Source organism: Gavialis gangeticus, unplaced genomic scaffold (assembly GCF_001723915.1).
Source record: "Gavialis gangeticus isolate Ggan-Ray unplaced genomic scaffold, GavGan_comp1, whole genome shotgun sequence".
In the NCBI taxonomy this organism is placed as follows: Eukaryota; Metazoa; Chordata; order Crocodylia; family Gavialidae; genus Gavialis; species Gavialis gangeticus.
The window spans coordinates 6960812-6987734 of record NW_017728994.1 but is presented as its reverse complement, the minus strand read 5'-3'; the positions used below and the strand labels follow the sequence as shown (position 1 = coordinate 6987734).

The 26923-nt window shown below is 40.9% G+C and overlaps 1 protein-coding gene across 1 annotated transcript; it reads left to right on the top strand.

The window, feature by feature from the left end:
* TIMM23B (translocase of inner mitochondrial membrane 23 homolog B) lies at positions 1-26923 on the top strand. The gene is made up of 7 exons (XM_019502277.1): positions 1-168; positions 2521-2579; positions 3579-3672; positions 4286-4370; positions 12615-12673; positions 14480-14590; positions 26279-26923. Exons 1-7 carry the CDS (start codon positions 69-71, stop codon positions 26392-26394), a joined length of 624 nt encoding a protein of 207 aa, XP_019357822.1. The 5' UTR covers positions 1-68; the 3' UTR covers positions 26395-26923.

Below are 26923 nucleotides of genomic sequence, written 5' to 3'. Positions count from 1 at the left end.
TGACGGCAGCTGCCGCAGCAGGGAGTGCGGAGGAATTGCGTGGTCGCGGCTCGGGGCCGGTGGCCGCTATGGAGGGTGGTGGTAATACGTCTAGGGGTTCCGGGCTTGGCAGCCTCTTCGGGGCTGGGGGCCCGGGCTACTCGCACGCAGACCTGGCTGGCGTGCCCCGTAAGTGCCCCCCCCAGTAGCGGCCTCTTCGCGCCTCAGGACTGGAGGAGCGGGGCGGGTCTTATGTCCCTGGGGAAGGTGCGGGGGAGGTGACGCTGTGGGGGCGGTGTTAACCGTCCGTGTCCCGACTGGGAGTTGAGGAATGGCCGGGGGTGAGCGAGGCCGGGCGCAGAAAGCGGAGCGGCAGCTCGGGCTCAGGAAGGGGCTTGGACGGGGAAGGGGAGAGCTCAGTTTGTGCTCGCCAGTGTTACGAGCTGCATATCAAAGGGAGGCGCCCAGACCAGCGGCTGCGTGGTACAGAGGCAAGGGTGGTGGGGTTTGTGGGACCCTGCCTTGCATTCATGGGAGGTCAGTCAAAACCAAGAGGGAAAAGCTTCAGATTCAACAGAACCAGTGTCTTCCACAAAGAAAACAGCTCCCAGTTTACCCCTCCCCCATGGCTCATCCTCTGCATCTCTTGGGGAATTAGGGCTTGCGAGCCTTGACGAGGGATGCTTGGGTCCGGGGTTTTAGCTCTGTGTGTCATGTAAAGCTTGAATCCTGAACTGCACTTCACATCTGGCATTAGATAGGGTCTGTGTGTAAGGCTGTGAGCAATTTCTATTTGACTCAGGAATATTTTTCTTAAAATAGAAAAACAGAGCTGGAAGATATCCCTGGAAGTCATCTAATCAGAATTATCCCACACTAAAATCATCTCAGATCACCCTTACCTGCTCTTAAGAACTTCCAAGGAGGGAAACTTCAGAGCTTCTCTGGGTTGCCTGTCCTAGTTCTCAACCACCCGCATAGTTAGAAAGCTGTCCCTCATATGCAACTTAAATTTCATTTTTTGCCATTTAAGACGGTTTCTTCAGGTCCTGTCCCATTTGGCCACTCTCTGACTACACAGAGCCATAGCATCCAGCCTGTGGTGATTCCCATGGGTTGGAAAACCTGGGAGCAGTGGAAGCTCTGCATGGCTGGATTCAGCCTTCCCCCAGGCCATTGCCTACAGAATCAACGCAAGGCCTGCCTCCTCTGCATCCAGACCGGCCCAGACTGCTTCCCCCACAACCCAGATGTTTTGATCGGTGTGGGTCCTCCCCCTCCTTTCCCCCCGACATGTCCAGATTAGGACCACTCTACTCTGCCTGCCCCCACTTCAGGTGATCAGATCAAGGCTGGACTGTGGACACTCCACCACAGCCAGATTCGGCCTACAGAGGGACCTGGCACTGCCCATCCACCCCCTGGGATGAAAAGGTTAGGCAGCACTGCTTTATCACAATACTCCTTTAGCCATCCTTCACATACTTGAAGATCTACTGAGTCCCAGCCTGCAATCTTCTCTTTCCCAGACTAAATAATCCTATTTTTCAACCTTACTTTCACATAATGTTTCTTAAACATTTCAATCATTGTGTTTCTCTCCACTGGGCTTTCTGATTTTTCCTTATCTTTCTTGCAGCCCAAAGACTGATGTAGTATTTTAAATCGGGCCTCACCAGTACTGAATAGAGTGGAAAAATCACTTCTTCACAGGCAACGCTCTTATTCATACAGCCCGGCATGTTCTTGGCTTTATTTGCAACAAAAGTACACTTTTTACTCATTTAGCTTATGGTCTACTATAACCCCCAGATCCATTTCAGTAGTACTGCAGCCTACTAAGTTATTCCCCAATTTGTATGTGCATATGATTGCCCTGATATGTATGGACAACAAATTTTTAGGCCAAAGACCTAAGCCTTGAGCAAAATTATCTCTGGTACAGAGGATGTTTTTTTATTATTTCAGAATTTTAGTGTATTTAATCCTTTGTGTCCATTCCTTGAGTTTTTTTTTGTGGGGCAGGGGAAGCAGAATTCTTTTGTGGGATTTTAAAGGGGTAAAAGCAGTTCAAGGATTTTAATCAGAAGTTGTTGACTATCTTCAGGAAAGAAAACCATTTTTCTAAAACTGAATCTGAAAGTGTGGGATTGATTTATAAACTGAAGAATATACCAAAAGTGGTTTACAGAAAAGATAAAAGACTTATCCTCCCATTTCACAGATGTAGAAATGGAGGCATAGAAGTTAAAATAGTGTTAAGGACGCACAAGTCAGTGAGAATAGGGAATCAATCAATGTCAGTTTTATTGACAACTAATCCCCTGATCGTGATGTATGGTAACAATGAAAATAATATACCATCTAGATATATGTAGGTGGAAATATTATTGTGTTATTATAAATGGTATTTAGGATTATTTAAAATCATTTTATAGCTAATGAAAACTGCTGTGAGAATTATCATTACTTGCATTCCTAACCATCCTTGCCCTTTTATGCTAATATTTACAAAGTGTTCTTTTCTTCCCCCTGCTGCAGTGACTGGAATGAGCCCATTGTCTCCTTATTTAAATGTGGACCCCAAGTATTTAATACAGGTAAGAAACTATTATATTGTTAAATGACTTAATGTTCATTTCATACATATAGTAATTTTAGGTAGGTGATAGTGATAAAATTGCTTTATGTACTTGCCAATTGCATGCAGACCTTATAGTCTTATGGTAGAGCTGTCTTTGTCCTTTATTAATATCAGCAATTAAATTAAATCGAGAGAAATGTAAGGGCTTTGAAATATACCTGGAGAGAAGGTGCTGTGTAACTGGAATAGACTGCCACCAGAGGTGGTGCAAGCCACCTACTCTGGACTTCTTTAAGAGTAAATTGGACTTTTATCTTGCTGGGATTCTGTGACCCCAGCTGAGTTCCTGCCCCTGGGGCAGGGGGCTGGACTTGATTATCTTCCAGCCATAATGTCTATGAAATCTATGAAACTGAGGGACTGTGTATCTGAGTTTTGCCCTATTAGCTGAGATCAGGAGGTATTATTGTAGTTCTTAAAAAAAATTAAAAAAATTAAAAAATCACTTCACAGTACCTGAAAGGAGTAGCCCTATTTTCAGAGAGAGGGTAGATGATAGGTACAAGTTGGCAGAAGGACTTTGATTCCCAAATCATTCCCTCTGCCAAGTCAATACCAGATCCCCCAGTGAGGATACATCCTTTGTGATGCTTTTGCACATAGCCATGTGTCTTGTTTCTTGCTAAACATAAGCACCTGTTTCAGAATTAGTTATTTCACAAGGGATGTAGTCAAATTGAACTAGCTCACAAGTGACTGACAGAATAAGTAGAAGGCAGGGCAGAGTGGCTCCTTTATAGCAGTGGTTCTCAACCTGATTAGACTCAAGGCATGTCTCCTTAACTTTTGTGAATTGAGCTCCACCCCATTTTAAAGTCTAATTTTATTATAATGCTTTGCTCCTTGTAGAGGAGCAAGGCATTGGTAAGTCAGTATAGAGAACTATAGTTGTATTTGAAAGTATACATAGTTGAAGAATGCCATTTTATAATGCACAGAATTTCTGTTGTTTCAGGATACAGATGAGTTTATTTTACCTACAGGAGCTAACAAAACTCGGGGCAGGTTTGAGTTGGCCTTTTTCACCATTGGAGGCTGTTGTATGACAGGTTAGTGGCATGTTTATTCTGTTTCAAGGTGTAAGGTTGACTTGCTTTTAAAGAAAATCCAAGAACTTGAGACTTAAATTAAAAACTGTATGGACAATCTTGTATTATTTTCTTCTTTCCTGTAGGCTGTATATTCACAGGCATAAGTTACTCCTTGACTGCTACCTGTAGGCTTAAAACGGTAATTTTCAACCAGGGTGCTACAGCATTCTGGGATGCCTTGAGGTCCTTTCAAGGGTAGTGAAGGGTGCCACACAATGTTTGCACTGTTGGGTGCGCAAACATGATTTACGAGAGAAACCTAGAAGTTTCAAATATTTATGTTAACAACATTCCAACCTGTTGTGGTCTTTCTAAGTTCTTTGCAACAGAAGAACTGCTCTATTATTTCTCTAGTCAGAAAACAAATAGAAACTAAGAGCTAGCATTTTCAAAGGGATGCCCTGGGTCTCGTGAGGGGTTTCTTAGATTTCATAGACATTAGGGCTGGAAGGGACTCGTTCACCCAGTATCCCTCATAAGTCTAGAATGGTTGAGAACCACTGGTTTAGAAGACTAAAGATGATTTTGTTTTTTTCTGTATGAAGTAATTCCTGCTGTTATGATTCACTAGGGGCTGCATTCGGTGCACTAAATGGTCTGCGGCTGGGTGTGAAGGAAACACAGAGCATGGCCTGGTCCAAACCTAGAAACGTGCAGTAAGTCTTTCAAAATTATATTTCAGTAATACACTATTCTCAAAGGTACCTGTGAGCCATTATAATTGTGAAGAAGAGGCAGTAAAAAGATGTATAATTCTCTCTGGGGGAACAAATATGGGTACATTTTTTGGAAGACTCAAGTTATAAAATGTCTTGATTAATCTGTCAAAAATGTAAATTAGTTTTTCAAATATATCCCTCAGTCTGTTCCATTGCTTTCCTCTTTCTTAAAGAGGTTTTGGAGAGAGGATGAGTGACGATGTAGCTATTCTCTGGATATTTGTTAGAAACCATCTCCTCTCAAAGTCTGTATTTCTGAAGAAAGTTGTGAGGCACTCTTGCCTTCACTTTCCTGGGACTGAGTACTCTCCTTCCTCAGTGTTCCCAACCTCTGCATGATCTGGAAGGGGAGACTTAGGACAAACTCAGAGTGCTAATAGCTGGGCCTACCAAAATTTGATTTTTTAGAGAAGGATCTAGATGTGCACAGTGCTAGCATCCAAACTGCAAAAGTTGTCCTGGGTTGCACTTGTTTACTGCTGTTCTCACCTTAGTGTTGCATGACAAATTGAAAAGTGTCAGCTGAGTGTGTGGCACTGGACTATGTGCAGTGAACTATGCTGCTGTGTGTCGTTTCCATCCTTTCCCCCAATTCCCTCTTTGCAAAAAAGTTGAGACTTAGACTTGGCATAAGTATTGGGAAATGGTTTAACTTGACCCCAATACTCTTTTGTAAGAGGAAGACTAGCAATTTTGGGAAGGAAATTAGCAGTCCCTGGCAAAGTTTTAATTGGCTGTTCATATTTGAGCACTGTTTCCATTCTCTTCCCTTTTTTACCGATGTACAGAATAAAAATGTGTAAACAATACATTCTCTACTCTGAATCTAATGTAATTTTCATAATTAAAATGACTTCTAATATTGGTTTTTCATTTAAAATGTAACAGATTAATAGGGGTTTTTTAGGCATTACAGTGAGCAAACTATAGGCAAAAATTAAAATTTCCCTTTTCTTAATTGAAACTTGTCAAGTACTGATTTGACATAGTTAAGCCAGCAGATGGCAGTAAAGACACACTCCCACTAATTTATTCTTTGCCCTCTAGTTCCAAGGAAAACATACTGAAGGTCACCACCTTGAAACAGTGTACTCATTTCTCTTCTTTTATAGGGAATCAGAAAGGATGCTTACACACATGGAAAAAACCCAACAAAAACAACACTTTTAGCTCAGCACACCCCTGTACTGAGCACAGACGTGCCTAGAAGAGGCATCGTGTTAGTTTGACCTACCTGGCCTAACTCTGTATAGATCGGAAGATTCAGTCAGCTATTAGATACAAGCACCAAAAGGCCCTGATGAAGTGCTCGATTTATACAGACATTAGGCGAGCTGGGTCAAACTGATGCACTTTGTCTTCCAGTAAAGGTTGTTTTCTTGGTGGGGGCAGGTTTCCCACATCTGTCAGCATGCAAAGAGACACTGGTTGTATATTTTCTTTGTGAAGCCAAAAGTATTGTTTCTTTTTGTATACCAGCACTGGTCTATGTTCTTGGTCCTAGCAAGTAACTGTAGCAGCCGCTTTCACACCTCCCTCCCGCAAAAAAAAACAATCTTCTAATCACCATGAAAGCAGTTACTCATAGAAAAAGATAATCTGTTATTAGGGAAGTGTCAGGGGTTTGCCTGGAGTAGCTTTTACTTAACATTTTTGGTTCAAAAGGAAGCTGCAGACAGTGTCTCACATTAATTTTTGTTGTTGCCAGTAACTGATAAATGAGAATGAAACCTATAAAAGCTTCTTCAGTCTGTTTTGTCACATGTTTAATTTGGCTTTCTATAGTGTTACTGCCATTGAAATATGCAGTGTGACAGGGTGCACGAAGCACCCTGCCATGAGCAGAAACAGGGAGAACTAGGGGAAGGAGACTTAAGTCGGGGAATCAGAGGAGCCGCAGCAAACCCCGACGTGATCCGGGTGAATGGAGACGCTGGCTGGGGCTGCGGCAGATCAAAGGTTGTTGCGGCAGACCCAGCCACCGGAAATCAAACAGGGAAAGAAGAGACTGGTGTGGGAAAAGAACAAAGAGAAAGAAAGAAGAACCACACCAGCAAGCTAAAGGGGAACAGCTGGGTCAAGCATGGAGTCAATAGTGAACTGCCGTGCAGGACCCAGCTGAAAGGAGGGAGATCTAAAGGACGCCGAGGGAACACCAAGGGGGTGGAAGAAGTAAGGTAGCAGAGAAGGTGAGGAGAAGAGGGAGCAAGCAAACAAAGGAGATCTTACAGAAGAACCCAGGCTAAGCTCCGACCTTGCTACTTACCAGGCGAGTTCCAACCAGGAGCAAGAGTCAGTGAAGAAATCTGAGCAACTGGTGAGTCTGAATCCAGGGGGCGAAGGGAACCACTCCGGGGACCTAGAAGAAGAGGAGAGCAAAGGGGACCTTTACTCTTCCAGAGGGGAGCGGCGAAGAGAGGGAAGACCCCAGCCCCACGAGGGTGACGAGGAGGGAACCCGAAGAAGAGGTAGCTGTCTTGGGACCCGGGCAGGGCAGAACGGGGCAAGCAGCCACTTAGACCCGGGCTGTAGATACAAGCCTTCAGGTCAAGCTAACAACAAACCTTAGCAGCAGTCAACATTGTCTGGAACATCAGGTGTTGTGTGGGCAGGGTATGGGAATGGTGGAGCCCTGCGAACAGCCGCAGAAGTTCTGAGTCTCTAACTGTTCTCTGTTGCCTCCCAGTAGTGGCTAAGTATGATCTCCCATAACATCAAAGGCATGTCAGGTGATATATTATAACGAGCCACTACTGTTACAGCTGGGAGGTGACGGGACTCCAGGTGGCACTGAAGATACCTTTACACAGAACATACCTTTTTTTAACTGATTTTAGTGTTAAAGAGCATAAAAGCAAAAATCTTACAGAAATTTGAAAGAGACTGTGCCTTTGTGGAGTCATAATTTATCACTATTGAGTTGGATTAGTAAAACAAAAAATCCCTTTCCCACCCTCACTCCCCCAGAAAACACAAATAGTTGCAGTATCAACTTTTCTGTAATTCCTTAATAGGTATCAAACCTATTTAAGTGCATGACATTTAAGATTCTACTTTACTGAAGTCAAATTCCCAATTACTTCAGACTACTCAAGTTACTCTTATAGCTAGGAGTCCCATGGACTTCTTACACATTCAGATACTTATGTAGTAGATTTCAGATGCATGAAAATGTTATTTCATTAAGTTTTAAATAGCTTCCTAAATGAGTCACTATTAAGTCATCATGTACCTGTAAGAAATTAGGTTTTGCGTCACAGTATGACTTGACCACTACAAGTACCTAAGAGCAACAAAGAAAGGTATAGTTCCTGCTCAAAGGAGTTTGTCTTCAACTGTATATAAGGGAAAAAATATTGGTTTGCAAAAAAATTCTTACCAAATTAAACTAGTGCTTGCAAAAATGGGAGTGTGTTTAAGGGTAATTAATGCACCATAGCTGAAGCTGGTTTCTCATTGAAACTGATTGCAGTAAATCCGGCCTGCTTGGGACCGAGCACCTGCTGGAAATTTGAAAATTTTGGTTTTTTGAAACCGAAGTGGCGGCCATCCCAAAGCGGGGTGGAGCAGCAGCTGGTCCTGGAGCCACTGTCACACATGGAACGGGGCGGTGGATGGCGGCGGCAGCTGCCATGTGCAAGCTTCCCCATCTGTGTCCTGTGGGGCGGGGAGGAGTGGCGGCCAGTCATGGAGAGCGGCTGCATATGGAGTGGTGTCATGGGGTGGCACATGGCAGTAGCATGCAAGCTTCTCCCTCAGTGTCTGGGAGAGTGGAGGGGGAAGCTTAAAAAGTGCTGGATTTTTTTTTTATATCTAGATTTATGGGGTTATACTTTATCAGTTTCATAGATTATCAGTCTTGTTAGTTCTAGCAGCCCGGTAAAATCGTACAAGTCAGTTACTGAAGGTTTTTATTTCAGTTGGTCCATTTAGCCAGGGACTGAAATCTATGAAAGAAAGATGACCAACAGTATGTCATGTATGTTCAAATTAGGGCTAGTCACATTTGAGTGTGCAATCAAGAGAGCTTCTCTTCTGAAACATAAACTATTATTCCACATTCCTAAACTTAATTATTAGTTTCCTTTCTCTCTTTTAATGTTTACAGGAGTATATATTTAAAGATTCCAAAATGTTATTTCCTCTACACTGACATAGCTAGCAACATGCCTTAGTTACTGCTTTTTATTACTTGCTGAAAACTCAAAATGAGGAAATTCAAACCTATGATAATTTTAATGTGGGGCTGGGGGAGGAGGAGGATAATAGAAATTTAGGGTTGGAAAGGACCTCAGGAGGTCATCTAGTCCACCCCCTGCTCAAAGCAGGACCGTCCCCAAGAAACTGAGTTCACCTATACATATAAAGGGAAAAATGCCTCATGATGTGTTTCTGAAAGGTAGACATACTTGAACACCTCAGACCTATTCATTTACTTCAGAATGCAAAATTCTGAGGTATCTCAGTTACTTCAAAATTCATTTTTCCCAGTCCATCTAAATATAACAGTGTTTGCTATCAATCTATAGTTCAATGAAAACTATTAGTAAGGGTAAAGTAGGGAAACGGTCTTTGGGAATCAGGAACAGACAAGGCATAATGTGATGTTTTTGAGCTAAGTTCCAGCAGTAATAAGCAGTCCAGAGCTATACAATGTGACGGCGTTACATGGCTGAGAGAGAAATACTAGTCTTTTCATCTGGTTGTTGCTACCATTGTGGAGGCAACTGATGCCAACATGGAATGGTAATGTGCTTTCCTGACAGTGTGTTAAGCATGTCTTAATTGCTTAATGCTAGTCTAGGAGCATACAAATATACAAATATTTGGGCTAGCTTTCTTGACCTTCTGTTGCATACATGTATCCTAGGGCAAATATCTTCCCTCATCATTTAACTATGGTATTTACTCAAATATAATGCAACCCCCCCGCAACAACTAGATTCTATATATGGAAAATGTATAAATTCAATACAATTTTCAAGGTATAAAAGTAATTATTGGAGGTTGGCCTTGAATTTGTTCCCCTTCCATGGCTACATGATGGAAAATAAATCTGGGGGGTCAGGGATCCTCTTTGACCTCTGCCCCCTCCCCAACTTTTGCCCCCTGAAGCCCATTTCTTCCCCCCCACCCCTTCCCACTGTCAGAGCCTGCTCTTCCTAAACGCATAGTGAAGGGTGCATTTGAAAATGCTGACCTTAAAATACATATATGAAAATTGCTACAGCTATAGTGCCCATAGACTTTGTTTACCCAGAAATTGTTTTTTACTTTTTTTTTAAACTGCTGCAAGTTTTAGCACAAGTACTCCATAAACATACTTTTTAAGTAGCACTTTAGCACCTACTTAGAGAGAGTACAAGCTATCTGATGTTTGTCCAAAGCCAAAAGGCTCATGATTTACTATATAGCTCATTGGGTGGGGCCTCAACAGAGTCAACAGTATTTCAAGCTGTGGTGACCTCTCAGCTCAGCACTGTTCAGATACCCCCGACAAAAGGATCCATGTGCTAATTAGTCCCCCAACTGTGACTGAAACTGGGTCATCTTGTCATGAGTCCTGGGATCCTCCAAAAGCTTATATGCAGATGAGGCATAGGGCAACTTGGTCCCTCAGGGAAGGCAGGGCTATACAAGATGGAGGCTTGACATATAAAATGGAAACTTGACATGACTTTGGCTCACTTACAAACACAGGCCTAAACCCTACAATATCCATATGAAACAATAAAAATCAATACAAAAATGATAATAATACAATGTACAACAGTAAAAATCGATACAAACCTAATAATAATACAATATAAAACAGTGGATATCCAAAACCAAAAACTTGCTACCAAAATAAAAATGTTAAAGCTTTATCTTAAGTCTGAGCTCGCTTGTGCTTGTCTGTAGGGAATAGAGAGGGAGAGAGAGAAAAGCCAAAAATAATTGGGGAAGGGAATGCATATCTATCATATATATATAGGGCGGGGTATATGATATAGATATATATAGGGTGGGGTGTATGATATAGATATAATTATATATATATATATTGTGTGTGTGTGTGTGTGTGTGTGTTCAGAAAGAAAAACTTAGGGTTTTGGTACACTTGGAGACCTCAAATCCCATTCCTGAGTGAGCCTGAGCATTCTTGACTCAATCTTTAGACATGCAAATACATGCATCCCATCAGTCATTGGATCAGAGATATTAGAGCAGTCATTCTCAGCCAGGATGCCACTAAACTCTAAGAAGTTATGTGCCATGGTGGAGTTCCATGAAGCTACAAAACTTGAGAACCACTATCTTAGAGGAAAACCAAAGGTACTGCAGCAGTTGATTCTGGTGAATTTGGTAGTGTTCTTTTCTTCTTAGGTAACAATAAATGCCTCAGAAAGGATTTAGGGGACAGTGCGCTGCAGGAGGTGCTCTTATTCAGTGCTAAGTAAAATGTCACCAGAGGGCCTCCTAAACAGTTTAGTTATTACTGTGCTATCATGTTTCATTTCACAGGTGTATGCCCCTGTGTCCTGTTCAGAGTCTAACTTGGAAAGTTGCATTCCCCACCTGCTATAAAGCCTATCTCTCGTTTCAGCTGGCCAGAACAGCATTTGATAATCTTCAGTAGTCACAGGCAGATCTGAAAAATGTGGGGAGGGGAGCACAAACAAGACCCTAAGGGCAACATGTTGGTGAGAAACCTTAGCTGCTGTGTTAGGGGCAGGAGGGATTCCTACAAGATTGCTTGGAACTAACTTGTATGTGTTAGTTTAAGCCTCAAACTCTGGGGAAAAAAAGTTTTATTTTTGTCTGCTGATGGGGAGGAGATTTTTCTCTTCCCTCCCCTCACTTCTGTCCATTGTAAAACTCCCTTGACACTGACAAAAATAACTTGCTGTCCACCCATTTCCCTATATCTTAATAAAGAGCTTCTTTTATTACCCCATTCTGTGGGTGCTGTTAAAGAATACACAATAGCTGTGGCATTTGTCTACCCAGTTACAGCTGTATTCGTTAAATACATTAGTTTCCTGAAATGGTTACCTTATTTTGTGAAGAAGTCATTTGCTATTAGGAGTGCACCAAGAGAAGATTTTTATTGGACCAGTACTGATGGCCAGTTATTAACGAGCCATATTGACTGATACCCATCCAATTGCTGATATGCAGCCCAACAGCTTGGAGAGTAGTATCCAACTTGTAAGCATGTTGCAGGGAAGGGGCATGGTGGAGGGCAGGGGTGCTGATTGAGGTCCCCACAGTGAGGGAGGGAGTGGGGTGGGGCAGGCGCTGCCCAGCTGGGGCAAGGCATGGGACAGAGCCATGAGCAGCTTGTCCTGGGTCTGCCACCACCCACCCAACCTCACCTGCCCCAAATGCACCCCAGTTTATCCCCCTGCGCCAGGAAAAGCCTGGCGCCACCCACCCTCACCCTGTGCACAGATGCAGGAGGCACGTGCCTCCCCCTGCCCCCTCCTGTGCCTCCACCAGGAGTATGTGCAGCAGCAAGAGACTGTGCCCCCCGGGATGAGCTGCTTATTGCTTCATCCTGAACTCTGCCCTGGCTGGGCAGTGCCTGCCCCTGCCCCACTCCCTCCCTCACCATAGGGGCCTTGATCTGCCTCCCGCCGCCCTCCCTGGTCACTTCCCCTTCCCCTGCCTCTTTGTCCCCACAGACTTACCATCTGGATGCTGCTCTCCAAGCTGCTGGGCTGCATTCCTGGCCACATGAATGCAACAGCTGTGCACATGCATGTGGCATTTATTAGCGATATTATTGGCTACAATCAGCCAGAAAAAGCTGATTGCTGATGGTGGCAATTTTTGTTTTATTGGTGCCAATACAATATGATCCATTGTATTGGTGCACCTATATTTGCTATACTTGTGAAGAGGGATTTTTCAATTTTTGCTGCCTGTAATTTCTAGATTCCTGATGGCTACGTAACAGTCATTAAGGAAAAAGCAAATTATCCAGTGCAGTTAGCGTTGCTATTATAGAACTAGCAAGTCACTTGTAGTCTCATGTTTTATGAATTCAAACAAGGTGTAAGTAAATGTTGTTTCCAGTATCACAGAATCTTCCTCTTAATTGGTGACTTAGGGCACTACCAGAATACAAGTATGAAGCAGACCATCATAAGATTAATTAACTAATGCTGTTTTTGCTTTTTTTTAATTCTCTTACAGAATTTTAAATATGGTGACAAGGCAAGGGGCACTTTGGGCCAATACTCTGGGATCTTTGGGTGAGTAGTATTGTGCTCATGATCATGCTAAAGGTGTTTTTGTTAACTTCCAAGTGTTCTTGGGGGGAAAAAAATTGGTTCTTTTGCACATTAAGTGGCTTCAAGTACATTAACCTATGACCTATATTTCTAATAACTAGTGATAATAACTAGTATCTGTTTCACCTGCCATGGATTGTGGGTGGTTCCATCTAAATTAGAGCCCTTTTAGGTATCGTAAAATCTTTAACTATTGAAAGTGTAGGCAACTGATACAAATAGTGTTTTTTAGAATTATTTTTTTTGCCAGCTTCTCCATTACTTTTTTGTCATATTCTTCCATGTCTGGAACATATGGCTTGTGTTAAGAGGACAATAGCCAAAAACACATTTTGAAGGCAAATAGCCAAATGATGTTTAAAAATGTGTAGGAAGCAAGAAGTCTGCTAGACTAACCAGGGCAATTGATAGGAATTGAGGAAAATAGTCATTATTAATTATCTATTTAATCAATGTTATCAGTGGTGAAGATGGCCAATGAAATTGTGTTGATAAATGCTAAGAAATATTTTTGAGGGGAAAAGCATTGTTTGTCTCTAAACTAACCGTATCTGATGCTGGTGCTATTGAATGCAGGATGCTCACCTAAATGGGCTATGGGTCCAATTCATTATGGACATTTTTATTAGGCTGGCCTATTGCCTGAATTCTTTGCTTTCAGAATGGAAAAATACCACTTAAGACACGTGTCTGAAAAAAGATGGAACTGCAAGTTCCAGGTCAGGGTTCCACTATGGAGTGACACATTAACAAATCTTCACAGCTGTGTTTGAAGAAGGAAGATTACTGAAGAAAATATTTGCCTTAGTTTGGTTACATTGGCATGCATTCCAGTGGGCAAATTAGTATATTTCATATAAGGTCTTTCTGGTCAGCATATTATAGTTCTTGGTATTACTTGATATGATGCAAGTTGGTACTAGCCTTTGTTACCTGATATGGAAGTACCATGGTAGCCCTCAGAGTGGACTTTGGTTTTCTCCAAGTCAGGAGCAACTCCCTGGTTTCGTAACACTGTAACTGTCCAGTTTGCAGGAATCTGTTGAGCAAGATTTTTTTTTTCTGTCTAGTACTGCACACTTAGGGCTGGCTTAGTTTCTTTGCTAGTGTTGAGCAGTATCTTACTTCACCATTGGTCTCATTAACTAATGAGTAAATGCTGCTCAGTGTGAATAAGGGTCTTGCAGTCTGGCGTTTTGAGCAGCAAAGATAAAGCAGTTATTGTAACAGAAGTTAATTCCTGAGTAGCATGAAATACTTTTCTATTCCTTGTCCTAGTGAAACATTGTAAATTCTGTTAAAGATTATTTTTCTTCAAAGCGATTGATCTTGTATCCAGGGTAAAAGTTCACTTCAGACCAGTGTTCTCGTGTCCATGGAGTATGAGATATTGTGCAGCTGATTCATACGCAGGTAGAAATAAAACACTTATAATGAATGCAGTTCACAAGTCTGAGCAACCTAATAACTTACAGGGCAGATGCAGAGAGAAATGTCCTCCCTGTAGAATAGAAATGAGATAATGTTCTAGACTGGAAAAGTCTAAAGATGGACCCTTAAGTAGAAAAAGGGAGAGCTGTAAAGCCTGCACTGGACTGGTGACTGGTGCACTGAGAAAGGGCATGCTTTTAACTTGTGTTAATCAGAATGCTATATTCTATAAGTACTATATTAGCCTTATTGTTGATGGGGTAGGGGAGCCTGTGTTAATTTTGTGCAGATGCCTTAAATTAGAAAAAGAAGTAAAAATATCAATATCTTTCCCAGCTCTGCTTTACAGTGCATTTGGAGTGATCATAGAGAAAGCACGAGGTGCAGAAGATGACTTGAACACTGTAGGTGCTGGGACCATGACAGGAATGCTGTATAAAAGCACAGGTAGGCTGGCAAGATGTTTGCAGTTGTCCTTTACACGTTTATAAGCATGAAGTTAAGTCTCAATCCATTTTTGCTCTGGAAAGTGACTGTGTAAAAATAAAAAAATAGTGCCTTCATATTCAACAGAACTTTCTCGTGTATCAGAGCGCCATGCCTGTGGACTTCAGTGAGTCAGGATTATTGTTCTTTAATCTTGTTGACTCTGCAAGACCACAGCTGCATCAGAATTGTGTATGGAATACCAATTAATTATGCCTGCCAAGGATTTAATGGTAATGGGATTACATAGGTGGCACTCCAGGCATAGTTTATTTTTCAAAATCTTATGTTGTGATTCCTGAAAATGAAAGAATTTAAATTAACTCTCAGGTGCCAGTCTGAATTTGCAGGGCTAGGAGACTTTTGTTTCCTTCCTGGGCAAATTTAATTTGGAAATCACTGAGAAAGTAAACGCAGCGCTGCTTTCATGCCACTTTTCAGAGCAGACTTGCATTTAAAAAAAAAAAATTGCTAGGCCTCCATTTCAAGTCTGATAATACATATGATGGATGAAGTGATCTTGTAAAATAGGAATGGTATTTTGAATTGCCTGGTTTTAGAACTATTTCTGTGCTTCAGCATACCCTGCAATAAGAGTTCTCTTGATAACACCTGGTATAATTGTTAAAATGTATAAAAAATGTGGCAATACAGACAAGTAATAGCTACAGTAATTAATATCTCCAGTGCCTGGTAAGATTAAATGAAGCCAAAGATTGCATGAGCCCTCAGCCATACAAGTAGTACATTAAGGCAACAAAGCATGAAGTTTCTGACTTCAAATTATATATGGTACTTGCCCTGGCAGAATTAGTTGAGTATAAATACCTTCTTTTGTTAGTCCTGTTTTTATAAGAGATGGCATCTTCCACTACTTTTCATGCCAGAACATGAATAATTTGAAGTCATGTCTACATAGCCATGTCAAATATTTAACTGGGATATATGTTAGCATTCAACTATTTGTTAACATGATGAAGTATGTTCGTGTTCAGCTATTTCATGAACAGCTGATTCGGACAATTTTGTTAGTTCCCTGATAGACCCAAGGAATTATTGTCTTTAATACTCTACTACTTCCCTGAGCAAGACCTAGACAGAACTGAGTTTGGCAAAGGTGATTGGTGGTTGCATCCACCCATATTCTGTAGAGGTGAAACCCTTTGAAAGAGCTTTGAGCCCTATCTGCGTGATGTATTTTGGTTCTCGTGAACATCATTAATGGAAACCTTGTAAGAGGGACAGGGAAGCTTCCCATTACCCCCAAATAGAGGGGGTATTGAAGATAATTTTGCAATTTCCATTAAATATGAAGCCACATGGCATATGAAAATTAATGTCCAAAGCACCAACACAAAGTCTTTGGCTCCATTTTTTTTTCTTATGATGAGATGGTTTAATACTTTTTTCCAAGCAATTAAGAAAGTTCTTAAGGACATGTTCATGTTGAAAAGGTTTAAATTGACACTTTCCAAAGTGAAACATAGCAATAGTAACCAGGAATACTTGGAGTAAAATTGGCAGATCACAGAACGTGACTAACTGAACTCTAAACATACGTTGTGTTCCAACATGCATACATGAAGCACTGCACCAGTTACCTTTCTAGTACAACCCTAAATACATATTGTTTATTATAAGTAACTAGAAGCCACTTAAAAGAAAAGTGCAACCCTACAAAAATGCAAACCTAGCATTTTTTTAAAGTAGCTATTTTTCTTAAGGCAAAGGAATTTAGTATATTTAAGGGTTTATAAAACCACAAAGAATAGACTGTATGAGGTGAATTTTTCAAAGCTAAGTACATTAAAACCTGTTATGCTTCAAAATCCTCTTTGGTGCAGACTATAATCTCTGCATAGTTATGCAATAAAACAATGACTATAGCAGCCTTTCGGGAGAACTGAAAATGTATCATAGCTAGTTTATTGGAGAATAGAATAGTTTTCTGCAGAGGCAAATGTGCTAGCACTTATAGGAAGGATAGGGTCTTCACTAAAAGCATCCTGTTAAAGTGCCTGTGCATACTTTTACTATAGTCTTAGAGAAAGTGGACACTAATTAAAAAAAAAAAAAAAAAGTTTTATTAAAGTGTTTTGACCTTTGTAAAAGCTTGCTTGTGCATCACTTGCCTACAAATGCTTTACAAACTTAACCTAAGGAACATTCAGCCGTAACGAGCTTCCTTTCACGTTTCTGTGTGGCCCTTATCCCTGCCAAAATACTGTGCTCTGAAGGTCAGATTTTCACACTGAGGAAAGGTACTACGAATCAGTGTTCCCATTCACTACTGCTCATTTAATGCAGAAGACTGTCCAGATGGCCTTGGCAGCCTCATTATGCACCTACATAATAACGACCTAGCTTATGTGTAATTAACTCCCCCAAGTTATTTGAGCTTTGTGCTTGTGAAGATAACAGGCTGGAAATGTAATATGTAATATTTCCTCTAGGAAAAAACACTAAGCAAGTAGGCTACCATAGTCTACACCAGTGGGGCCAACCTTTTTGACAAGAGTGCCATAAATTAAGCCCTGCACCCTCCTCAAGCGCCATTCCGATCTCTTTTCCCTGCCCAATCTGCTGCTATGCTTTCTGCTGTTTGCCCAATCTGCCGCTGTGCTGCTTGCCCCCTCTTCAACCTACTGTGTGCCGCATAGGATGCCTGTGCCACTTGCTGCAGGATAGCCACCCCTGGTTTACAGTAATAGAAACTTCCCTGTTGGTTTTCAGGGATAACTTTGTGGAGAGTGCCTGCATTCACCCATTCTTTGAATTACACAGTTGTGGACAACTTTTTGAATTACTAAACCTGTTTTTTAATATATATCGAGCACAGCAGATGGGGGGGAAAAAAGCTTTCTTATTACTGAGTTCCAATGTCCAAAGCTGCTGAGCTGACAAAAACATAGATAAGGTTAGTACAGTACGTAAAGTCTTTCAGTACTCTATTTTATATGCAAGGTAATGTGCACACCATGTGAACGCACATTAAGCATCTACATGTGGATTAATGTGACTTAGTTAATCATGTCGAAATTTGATACTTGCTTTATGCAGGTATCAAATTTAGGTGGGATTAGCTTAAAATTGCCATTTTTAAAGCGTATTTAGGGCATGTATATATGGACACAACCCCTTACTGCGCCTTAGTGGTGATTTTAGGCTAATTCCATTTAAAAGGGGTGTGTGTATACACTACCAATGAGAACAAAGATGACGGCCACACCTGTTGAAAGGAGTTAATTCCATTTTCACTTAAGCTTTAATGCTACAGAGCGTCATTATCAAACCTGCTTAATTTCCCCCATAATGATTCCAGATTCATTTAAATAAATCATAGCTTTCAGCATTATGCATACAGTACAGAAGAAAGCAGTTACCTTTCTGAGTCACAACCATGGGACATAGCAATTCATTTGCTAGCCTACAGTATGTCTCCAATAGACTGCAAGCTCAACTGACCCACATGGAGTCAGAGGGCAGGGGCTAGGGCCCAGTTGCCTTTGCAGGTTTTCCCTGCAGCAGCATGGGGAGAGCACCTGCAGACTGAGCTTATTCCTGCTGCTATAAGGGTAAGCAGCTGCTATTGAAGCTTCTCCCAGGGCCAAAAATCATCAAAGCCCCATGTCTGTTGGCCTGGCCAAATTCAGTCATAGGTTGTGTAGGATGTCAAATCCCTGCAACATGTCTATAGTGATAGTCTTTCTGGACTGACATATTTATTTGTATGCACTGCAAAGCCTGCCTGTTGACTGAATTTTTCAAATTGCACTCATTAAACTTTTTATGAGGGGAAGCCTGGTCACAAATAATTTGTGGATAGGCTGCTGTTGGAAGTTCTCGGATGTGCCACTACTTAGAAGACTGATTCCCCATAAATCTCATTTTGCCCTTGTGAGGGTCTTAAATCATTACATCAGCGTTTTCAACCACCAGAGAGAGCATAATCTTGCTTCCTGAAGTATCCACATTCATTAAGACTGGTTTAAGCACCTCTGTGCAAGACCACTAAATCTTACCTTCTATGTGGTAAAGGTGGATTAGAATAAAAGACAGTCAACAGGAAGAGGAATAGGGGAGTTCAACACAAGACTGGAAATGGAATGAATAATTGATAATTCCCCTTTGCACATGGCTGGTAGTATTTTTAAAGTAAGCCATGTGTTTCTGTAGATGTCAGGAGAATGGATCTGTGAACCAAGTAAAAAAAAATCATTTTCAGAAATCCATAAAGTCCAGATAAACAGATACTGCCATATAGAATCATTTATGATAAGGAAAATGAGTTGAAAAACTTCAGAAATACTTTGTTCACTTTAGTCAAAAAGACTTAAAGCTTTTCTCTTTGCTTTTTAACATGAGGTTTAGATGCTGTGATTACTTACTGACTTTAGTAAAAAAACAGTAGCTATTTAATTGCTGTTAACTTGTGGTGCTACCCTTGCAGCTTCATATGTTTGGGGTCACCATTTACCTAGATTCTCTGAGTGGATATCTAGTGATAAAGAAACAATCCCTGCATGTTCCTTACCACTAGTATAAGGAGCAGGTGTATTGTTGAGAGAGTGCTATGGGCCATCCAGAAGCATGGACTATTCAATGACAGTACATCAGATGCTCTGGATTAACTGCTCACAAGCCTCCAGCTAACTTGTGGTAGCTTGCCCATCAGTGGGAGAGGATTAAGCTACTACACATTATGTATCATTTACCGCAGGTTAAAGGAGCACAAATAAGCAGAGTAGAGCCTCTGACATTCTGTAAACCCTCTGAGTAACTTGTTTGTGTTCTTATGATTTTAATTTCCCCTCTCCTTCCTTGATAGAAGCTGTCCTGGTAACTGCTTTATAATCCTAGAAGATGACCAGCAACCCCACACTCACAGTTTTGCCCCGTCCAAGTTAGCAAGTGTTAGTGTTGAGAGGGACTTTTGGTTGTCTTGAGTTGTTCACAACTGAAAGATAAAGCCACCTCTAAATACACATTTCTGAAAGGAAAAATTAGAGCCTCTTATGTTGAAGGGGGAAGGCATCACTAAAAAGGAACTGAGATAGCTGTACATTTAACAGTGCAATTCTCCCATTTAATAAGATATATATTAGGTATTTCTCCAATTACATGTGGGCAAAGCAAACAACAGATTTGTTGTTGGTTCATAATGAATATTATGATGCATGAATCTTTAGAGTCAAATTAATGCTTTAGTCCACATGGACTTTTTCAAAATAATTTTCCTTTAGAAAAATCATTAACTTTGCAACCAAGCTGTCTTATGGTGAGAGTGTGCATCTGGCCAGCAGTGGCATATCTGCCAGAAGTAGCCAAAAGGGATTGATCATTACTTTAGGACTCTTAGGCACAGCCCTAAAAGTCAACAAATCTTAAGTTTATTAACAGAACTTATTGCTTTATTGCAAGTGATAAAGTCTGACCTGGTCAGATCTAGAAACTCATTGGTGTAGGTGCAATGGTTAGAAGTTCAGGAAAAAAGGAAGTCATCACTTGTATATCTCTGCTTGCCAACAAGGCCCTCTGAACTAAAGCCAGACTCTTTCTTTTCATGGCTTCCTGCTTTGTTCATCAAAATGTTGGGGGTTTGTATGTATAAGGATATGGTTGGAAATAGGTTTTAAATTTCTCGGTATTTCTCTTTGTAGTCCTTTAACCTCTGGAACAATTTACAATAAATTATATTTAATCTGAAGACAAGCAGATGATTTTGCTTCCTACCTGTAAATAAGGTTCCCTTCAAATTACTTTAGAAACATGGTGAGCCAGTATGATCTAAATGTAGAGGACGTGTTCAAATCTGCAGAGCTAGATGGGATATACCATAGATTACCAAAGAAGTTTATTGAAATAATTTCAGCCATGGGCTACCCTTTTTGCAAACTCATGGAGATCATCTGGGTGAGGTCCCAGATGATTGGAAAGGAGCAAATATAGAACTATTTTTAAGACAAGGAAAAAGGAAGATATAGGGAATTACAGAGCAGTCAGCTTGACCTTGACCTGCTTCATGATCTTTCTAAGTATCCTCAAGGATTCTATAACAAAGAAGCTAGAAGAGGTTATCAGACAACACTAGCCTGGATTTACTAAGAATAAGTCATACCTGACCAACTTGATTTCCTTCTCTGACAAGGTGACAGGTTCTGTGGATGAGGGGACAGCAGTGGATGTATGTACGTTGATTTTAGCAAGACTTTTGACATAGTCTCCCATACCATTCTCTGTAATAAGACAATGAAATGCAGAATATATGAAAGTACAGTTAAGTGGGTACATAAGTGGTTGGATTATTATGCTCAATAAGTAGTAATGTCTAGTTAGAAGGAGGTATGAAGTGGGGTTCCCAGGGGTCTGTCTTGGGTCCAGTATGGTTTAACGTTTCCATTAATGAATTGGATGATGGGATTGAATACACACTTAGCAAGTTTGCAGATGACACTGAGTTGGTTTAAATACTAGACACTCTGGAGAGTAGAGCTAAATTCCAGGATGACCTGGACAAACTGGAGAAATGGTGGAAATCAGCCAGATGAAATCAATGAAGGACAAGTATTTGAGATGGAAGAGTTGCACACGCAAACACAAACTGGGAAATAATTGTAACAGCAGGCTGGATGGAATTAAGAGGAATGTCACTTGCAAATCAAGGGAAATGATTCTGCCACTCTCTATTCAGCACAAGTGAGGCCTCAGCTAAAGCACTGTGTCCATTTTTGGGCCCCACACCTCAAAAAGGATGTGTACAGATTGGAAAGAGTCCAGCAGAGTGCCAGAACTGATTAGAGGCCTTGGAGATGAGACTTGGGAGGAAAGGCTTAAACAGCTATGGTTATTTAGTCTGGAGTAAAGCAGGGTTTGCTATGTCTTCAAATACCTGAAGGGCAAATATAAAATGGATTGGGATGGGCTTTTCTCTGTGGCCATAGGGAACAGAACTAAGAGCAATGGCCTCAAACTCCAGCAGGGAAAGTGTAAGTTCAGATTAAGAGGAACTTTCTGACTATGAGGGTGGTTAAGCATTCATTGGAACAGGCTACCTAGAGAAATAGAACATTTCCAGGGATGGCAATTCCACAAAAGCAGGTTAGACAGACACTTGACTGGGATGGTTTAGTCTGAGATGATCCTGTCCGGGGCAGAGGGATGAACTAGATGACTTCATGATGTTTCCTTCCAGTCCTACTTTCCTATGATCCACTTTATTCATAAAATCACCATCTTAGCTGTCACTTAGACATGAAGTTTATGTAAATAGTCAGTTATATGAGCAGCTTAGTACAATCAGTGGACAGGCTATTATTCTTAATGATCCCTCGTCCTGTGGATTCATTCCATGTATGCTACGCAAGCGTCGGGCTGGGTCATGAGGACAAATACAGGCTAGTTATGATATGGAAAACAGTTGCCAGTAAGACTTGATTTTTCCATCATAAGGTGGCGGGATCGTGCATGGCTTGTTTTGGGGTGGCTTCTGTACTGCTCACGGGCAGCTCAGTTGCCCCTAATTTATTAGAAAGCCAGTAAAGGTTCACAGCTCACTCAAGCAGTTGTAGTGAAATCCAAGATGTCTGTTGTATTACCCCAAATATAAGCAGGGACAGCAACCACAGTTCTGCCTGTAATTTAGCTGCTATGAGCACGAGGAATGGTCTTCAGACTCAGGACCATAGTACTGCACTAAGTTAATACTTGGAACGTGATTAACGGTCATTAGGGCTATACAGTCTCTTCTCAACTTGTGAATTTCTTGAACTTGAATCTCTCCAACTGATGGTTCAGTCTCTCCCCACCTCAGCCACTAACCAGAATAAGTTTCCTGGCATCAAGCCCTATATTGTCACTGTTCTAGTGTCTTTTGCAGCTGTTTGAAAATGAAACTGAACAAGAGAGAAATAGATTCTAAAGAAACAGTTTTGGTTTCCCTCAGATAATTTCCACACCCATGAGGCTAATCAACGCTAGGGAAACTTTCTAAAAAAAAACTCTCATAGAGCAGCAGGAAACTTTCAGAACAGTTTCCTAGCACTATCCTCTGCAGATATGTAATTAATAAATAAATTAGCCCTTTGGGACCGGTAGTTTAGAGGCATTGATTAACTATAGCTCCATTTTTAAATTCAGTGAGCAGAACAAAAGCTTACCATGTCTGAAAAAGTGGGCTTTTTAAACCAGAGGACATGGTTCAGTGCATCAAGGCAAATGACACAGAACCATTCAAACGGTTTCTTCTGCAGCTTGCAAAGAAACCAAATATTTCTCATTTTAAATATTTGAAAGGCAGATGGCAGAGGCCACAAAGAGCTAAATACATAAAATCTAGCCATTATGTTGCATTTGGTGTATATAGTGACAACCAAAAGATCATTAATAAGCTAATCGTGTCAGTTTTGTCTTCACATCTTTGATTCAGGTTTTTTTCCTTTTTATTTAAACTTTTTTAGGGAGCAAAGATTAATTAATCTCCCTGCACAGTCTCCCTTACATATTCATCAGTTAATCAATCCATCAAGCTCTACACATTCAGTTGATGCAAGCAGTATCATGGCCCAAAATTTTGCCCTTCCAATTTGTATATGCAGTGCACAATTCCACCTGCCGTATTGGTCGGCTCTAATTTTGAAAGCAGGTAGTGAATAGAAATGGTCTGGCAACATGGTTTGGATGCTAAGTTTCACTGTACTATGTACCTGTAAGAGACCTGGGGTAGAAATGAAAGGCATGTTCACTGATGTGGTTAATAGACAGGACAAGCCATATGTTAGCTAAAACTAAACAAATACTTTGAGGTGACTTAGGATAACGCACGTATCTCTCTTAGCTAGCTTGGCTGACCTTTACAGAACATTGGCTATCATCAGCTTGAGCTACCTATCTATTTTTTATTATTATTCTTCCTCTTTTAGCCCCTCAGCATGTGCCCAATCGAGATAGCAGCCCCACTGCATGTCCTGTAGATTTTGTGGTGGCAGACTTGCTATCAGGGATTAGCAGAAGCAGCTGCAAGGGCAGAGTTGGAATTTAGCCTGTCTCTTAGTTGACACAGCTGGGGGTCAGGGTGGGGCTTTTTTGTAATCAGGGTCTTCACATCAGAATGTTTCACACTTCCTGCCCAGCAACTCAGCTGTTTGAGAAACCAACTGTTAACTGACAGATACCTCCAGTGCTGTGCTAGGCAGCTTACCCAAAGGCAGGGATGGGGAAAAATTTAAAATTCCATCTCTCAGGTTCTAAGCTAGTGGTTCTCAACCCATGCCCCATGGGCCACATGCAGCCTAATCAGCACACTGCTGCAGCCCATGTGACATCCTGTTAAAACATTGTTTAAAATAGATACACAGGAAATAAGTTGCATGGGTGACGCCCACAACACACTGAGAGCTGCAACTGTGGCCCACTATGGCGAATAGGTATTCTAAGCAATACGAACACATGACTCACTGTGTTCGTATTGCTTAGAATACCTATACGTAAATTGCCAGACATGGAAAGAGTCTCAGTGCAAGAAAGGGTGTTTCTGAAGTTATCCAAATAGAAGAGCTTCCTTGCATTTGCAATTGGCCTAGACAAATTGACGAAGAAAATAGTATAGGGAAGAGGTGTGATTTGGCTTGTTTCCATTTGCATTCTGTGAAATTCAAGTCTTGAAAGTCCCTGTAATCCATTTTATCGCAGTCTGGTTAAAGCTTTCCCTTGGATATTCTTTCTGGTCAACTTTAACATCAGCTCAGGCTAGGGTTACGTGTAGAGGTGGGATTTCACCATTAGCCTTTTCCCACAAGTATTTATATTCCTTGCACAAGTGTCCTTTCAACTCCTCACCTGTGACCTACCAGTAGCAGTTGCTGGTGGTTGTTTACATGTAACCAGGTGGCAGCTCTTCATGTGGAAAAGCTGCTCTTGAGTTAGGTACCCAAGGCAAAATTTCAAAAATAAGACCTCAAAATTAGGCTCCTAATCCTGTTTTAGGCACCCAAGACTGACTTTCAGTACTACTTGGCCTCAGCATCCTTTTGTAAGATGTGCATGGTGCTCAACACGGTTTAAGGATCAACCCACCTCTTCGGGAGTCTATCTTCGGTGTTTGCTTTTTATGATACTGACTTTTGCCCTCCATCCTAAGAACTGAGATCTTCTAACTAAATCACCACAGCTAGCAAAAACATAGGAAGTAGAGCTAGAAATAATCTTACGTAATTATATCCTCTGCTGTTTCCCCAATTTTATTACAGACCTAGACAATTGTAAATATGTTTAAGACTTAGCTCCAGTCCAGTGAGATTTTGCTTAATCTTACTTGTCAATTAACGCTCTCTCAGTCTAGTTGACATTAACAGTTTTTGCTCCATTAAAAACTTGAATGGATTTAGAGAGGGACACTAATTTAGTTTGTCATGGGTCAGAAATACAAAGTACTAGGACTTTGTCTTTTAGTCTAAGGAATTTCTTTGTCTATTAGTCTAAGGAATTTAAAATTAAATGTTTTTCATAATTCTGCAAAGTGCCAGTCTTGCAGGCAGGTTATATCAAGTTGTAGATGAAATTTCTTGATGAACAATTTTATAGAAATAGTTAATTCGACCCTGGTTAATGCTGAAATATTCAATACCTATATTTCTGCCTGGTTAGGGTCCTGGTCCCCAGTGCCACTGTGTGCATAGCATGTTCTGGGAACTGTACCAGGAAGCTTTTCAGTTTTAAATATTGGAAACGGCCAAAGTCTGCGTGTTGCCATTAAAATCACTCCCCCGGTAGCTGGATGAGAGGTGTATTCTAATAAAGGAAAATGCTAACCAGGAGAAAGAACTTATGCTGTGGATCCTAAATGTATTTTCATTGTGACCCTTAACAGCAACCAAGCTTTCATTTTATTTTACCTTCATGGGCAGTAGGAGTTTATTTATAATAGTTTTTATTATGTATTTTGGTATTTTGTGGCACAGAATAATTGTTTCTGTCCTTGTTTTTCTTTAATCTCCTGAGTACGTGAGACTAAGGAAAATAATTCAGTGACTATCCTCAGAAATCCTTGATAACTGATCTGTTCCTCCAGTTTGTTTTCAAAGTGCTGAAACTCCTAAACCCTAGAAACAGCTCTGTTTCAGTTGTATTATTTCTGTAGAGCTGCTCCATGGCTTTAATTAATCTTTCTTGCATAAGATCACATCTGCTTCAGTTGCTTTTTTGTTGTTTACTTGTCCCTCCCCCAACCTAGATATCATTTGATGAACAGGATTAGGATCTCGGGTGGAGAACAACATGCAATTAATTTTAAAGTAGCAAAGATCTTGTCTGCATATATATACCTGTAGTCATGAAGACAGAGTAAATAAGGAAAAGCTCATTTATGAAGAGCTTAAAACCTGCAGTAGCATTTAATGTAAAAAGTGCTGAAGTTGTAACATTTGCATGCCCTGTTCTGCTATTAAAATTAGACTCAGGAATGATGCATTATATCACAAGGGCTCTGTGTAGGAGAGAGTTTTATAAATGAGATCAAATGTTATAAAATCTATTTATGCTGAATGTGCTGTATTTGAAATTCTTTCTGATTAAATGATCCTGGCTGATTGCTCTGTCTAAATGTTTCTGTTTATATAGATTAATAAATACAGTCTTCTTTTATTTCTCTTTCAGGTGGGGTGCGTGGAATAGCACGAGGAGGCATTGCAGGCTTGCTGCTTACTGGTCTCTATGCTCTCTATAACAACTGGGAGCACATGAAGGGCTCAGTAGCACGACAGTCTCTCTGAGCAGAATTTATGAGGACTGGAGATAGGAAATGCTTATGTAGTTCACCAATCAAATTGATTGCAAAAAAATCAGTCTGTTGTTCCTTCATATTTTATATACAATGTGTGTGAAGCTGAATGGCAGCTGTTGTACTGTGAGAGTTTGACACCTTTTACTGGGACTGGCACTTCATTTCCAGCCAGCAGACTGCTGGAAGCAGTAGTACCTGGAGGACCAGCAAAGTGGCCATTAACCTCCTTCTGAAGGCACAGTTACTTGGCTCTACATCTTTGTCATATGGGCCTGAACTAGGTCTGCTTCCCTAACATGGGTCATGAAATTATCAGTGCTGTGCCACCAGGTTTGTTCAGTTATGTGTACTATGATAGCACTGCTTTATGACTAATAAAATGTGCACCTAGAGCAAAACACTGCATTTCTTCCAACAGAAGCAAATGGTGCTGTAGCCAATGTCACTTCAGCTGGAACAAATTGGAACCCTAGTCAGTAGTGGAAAAACTGTAGATGAGGTTCTTACAGATTACAGCA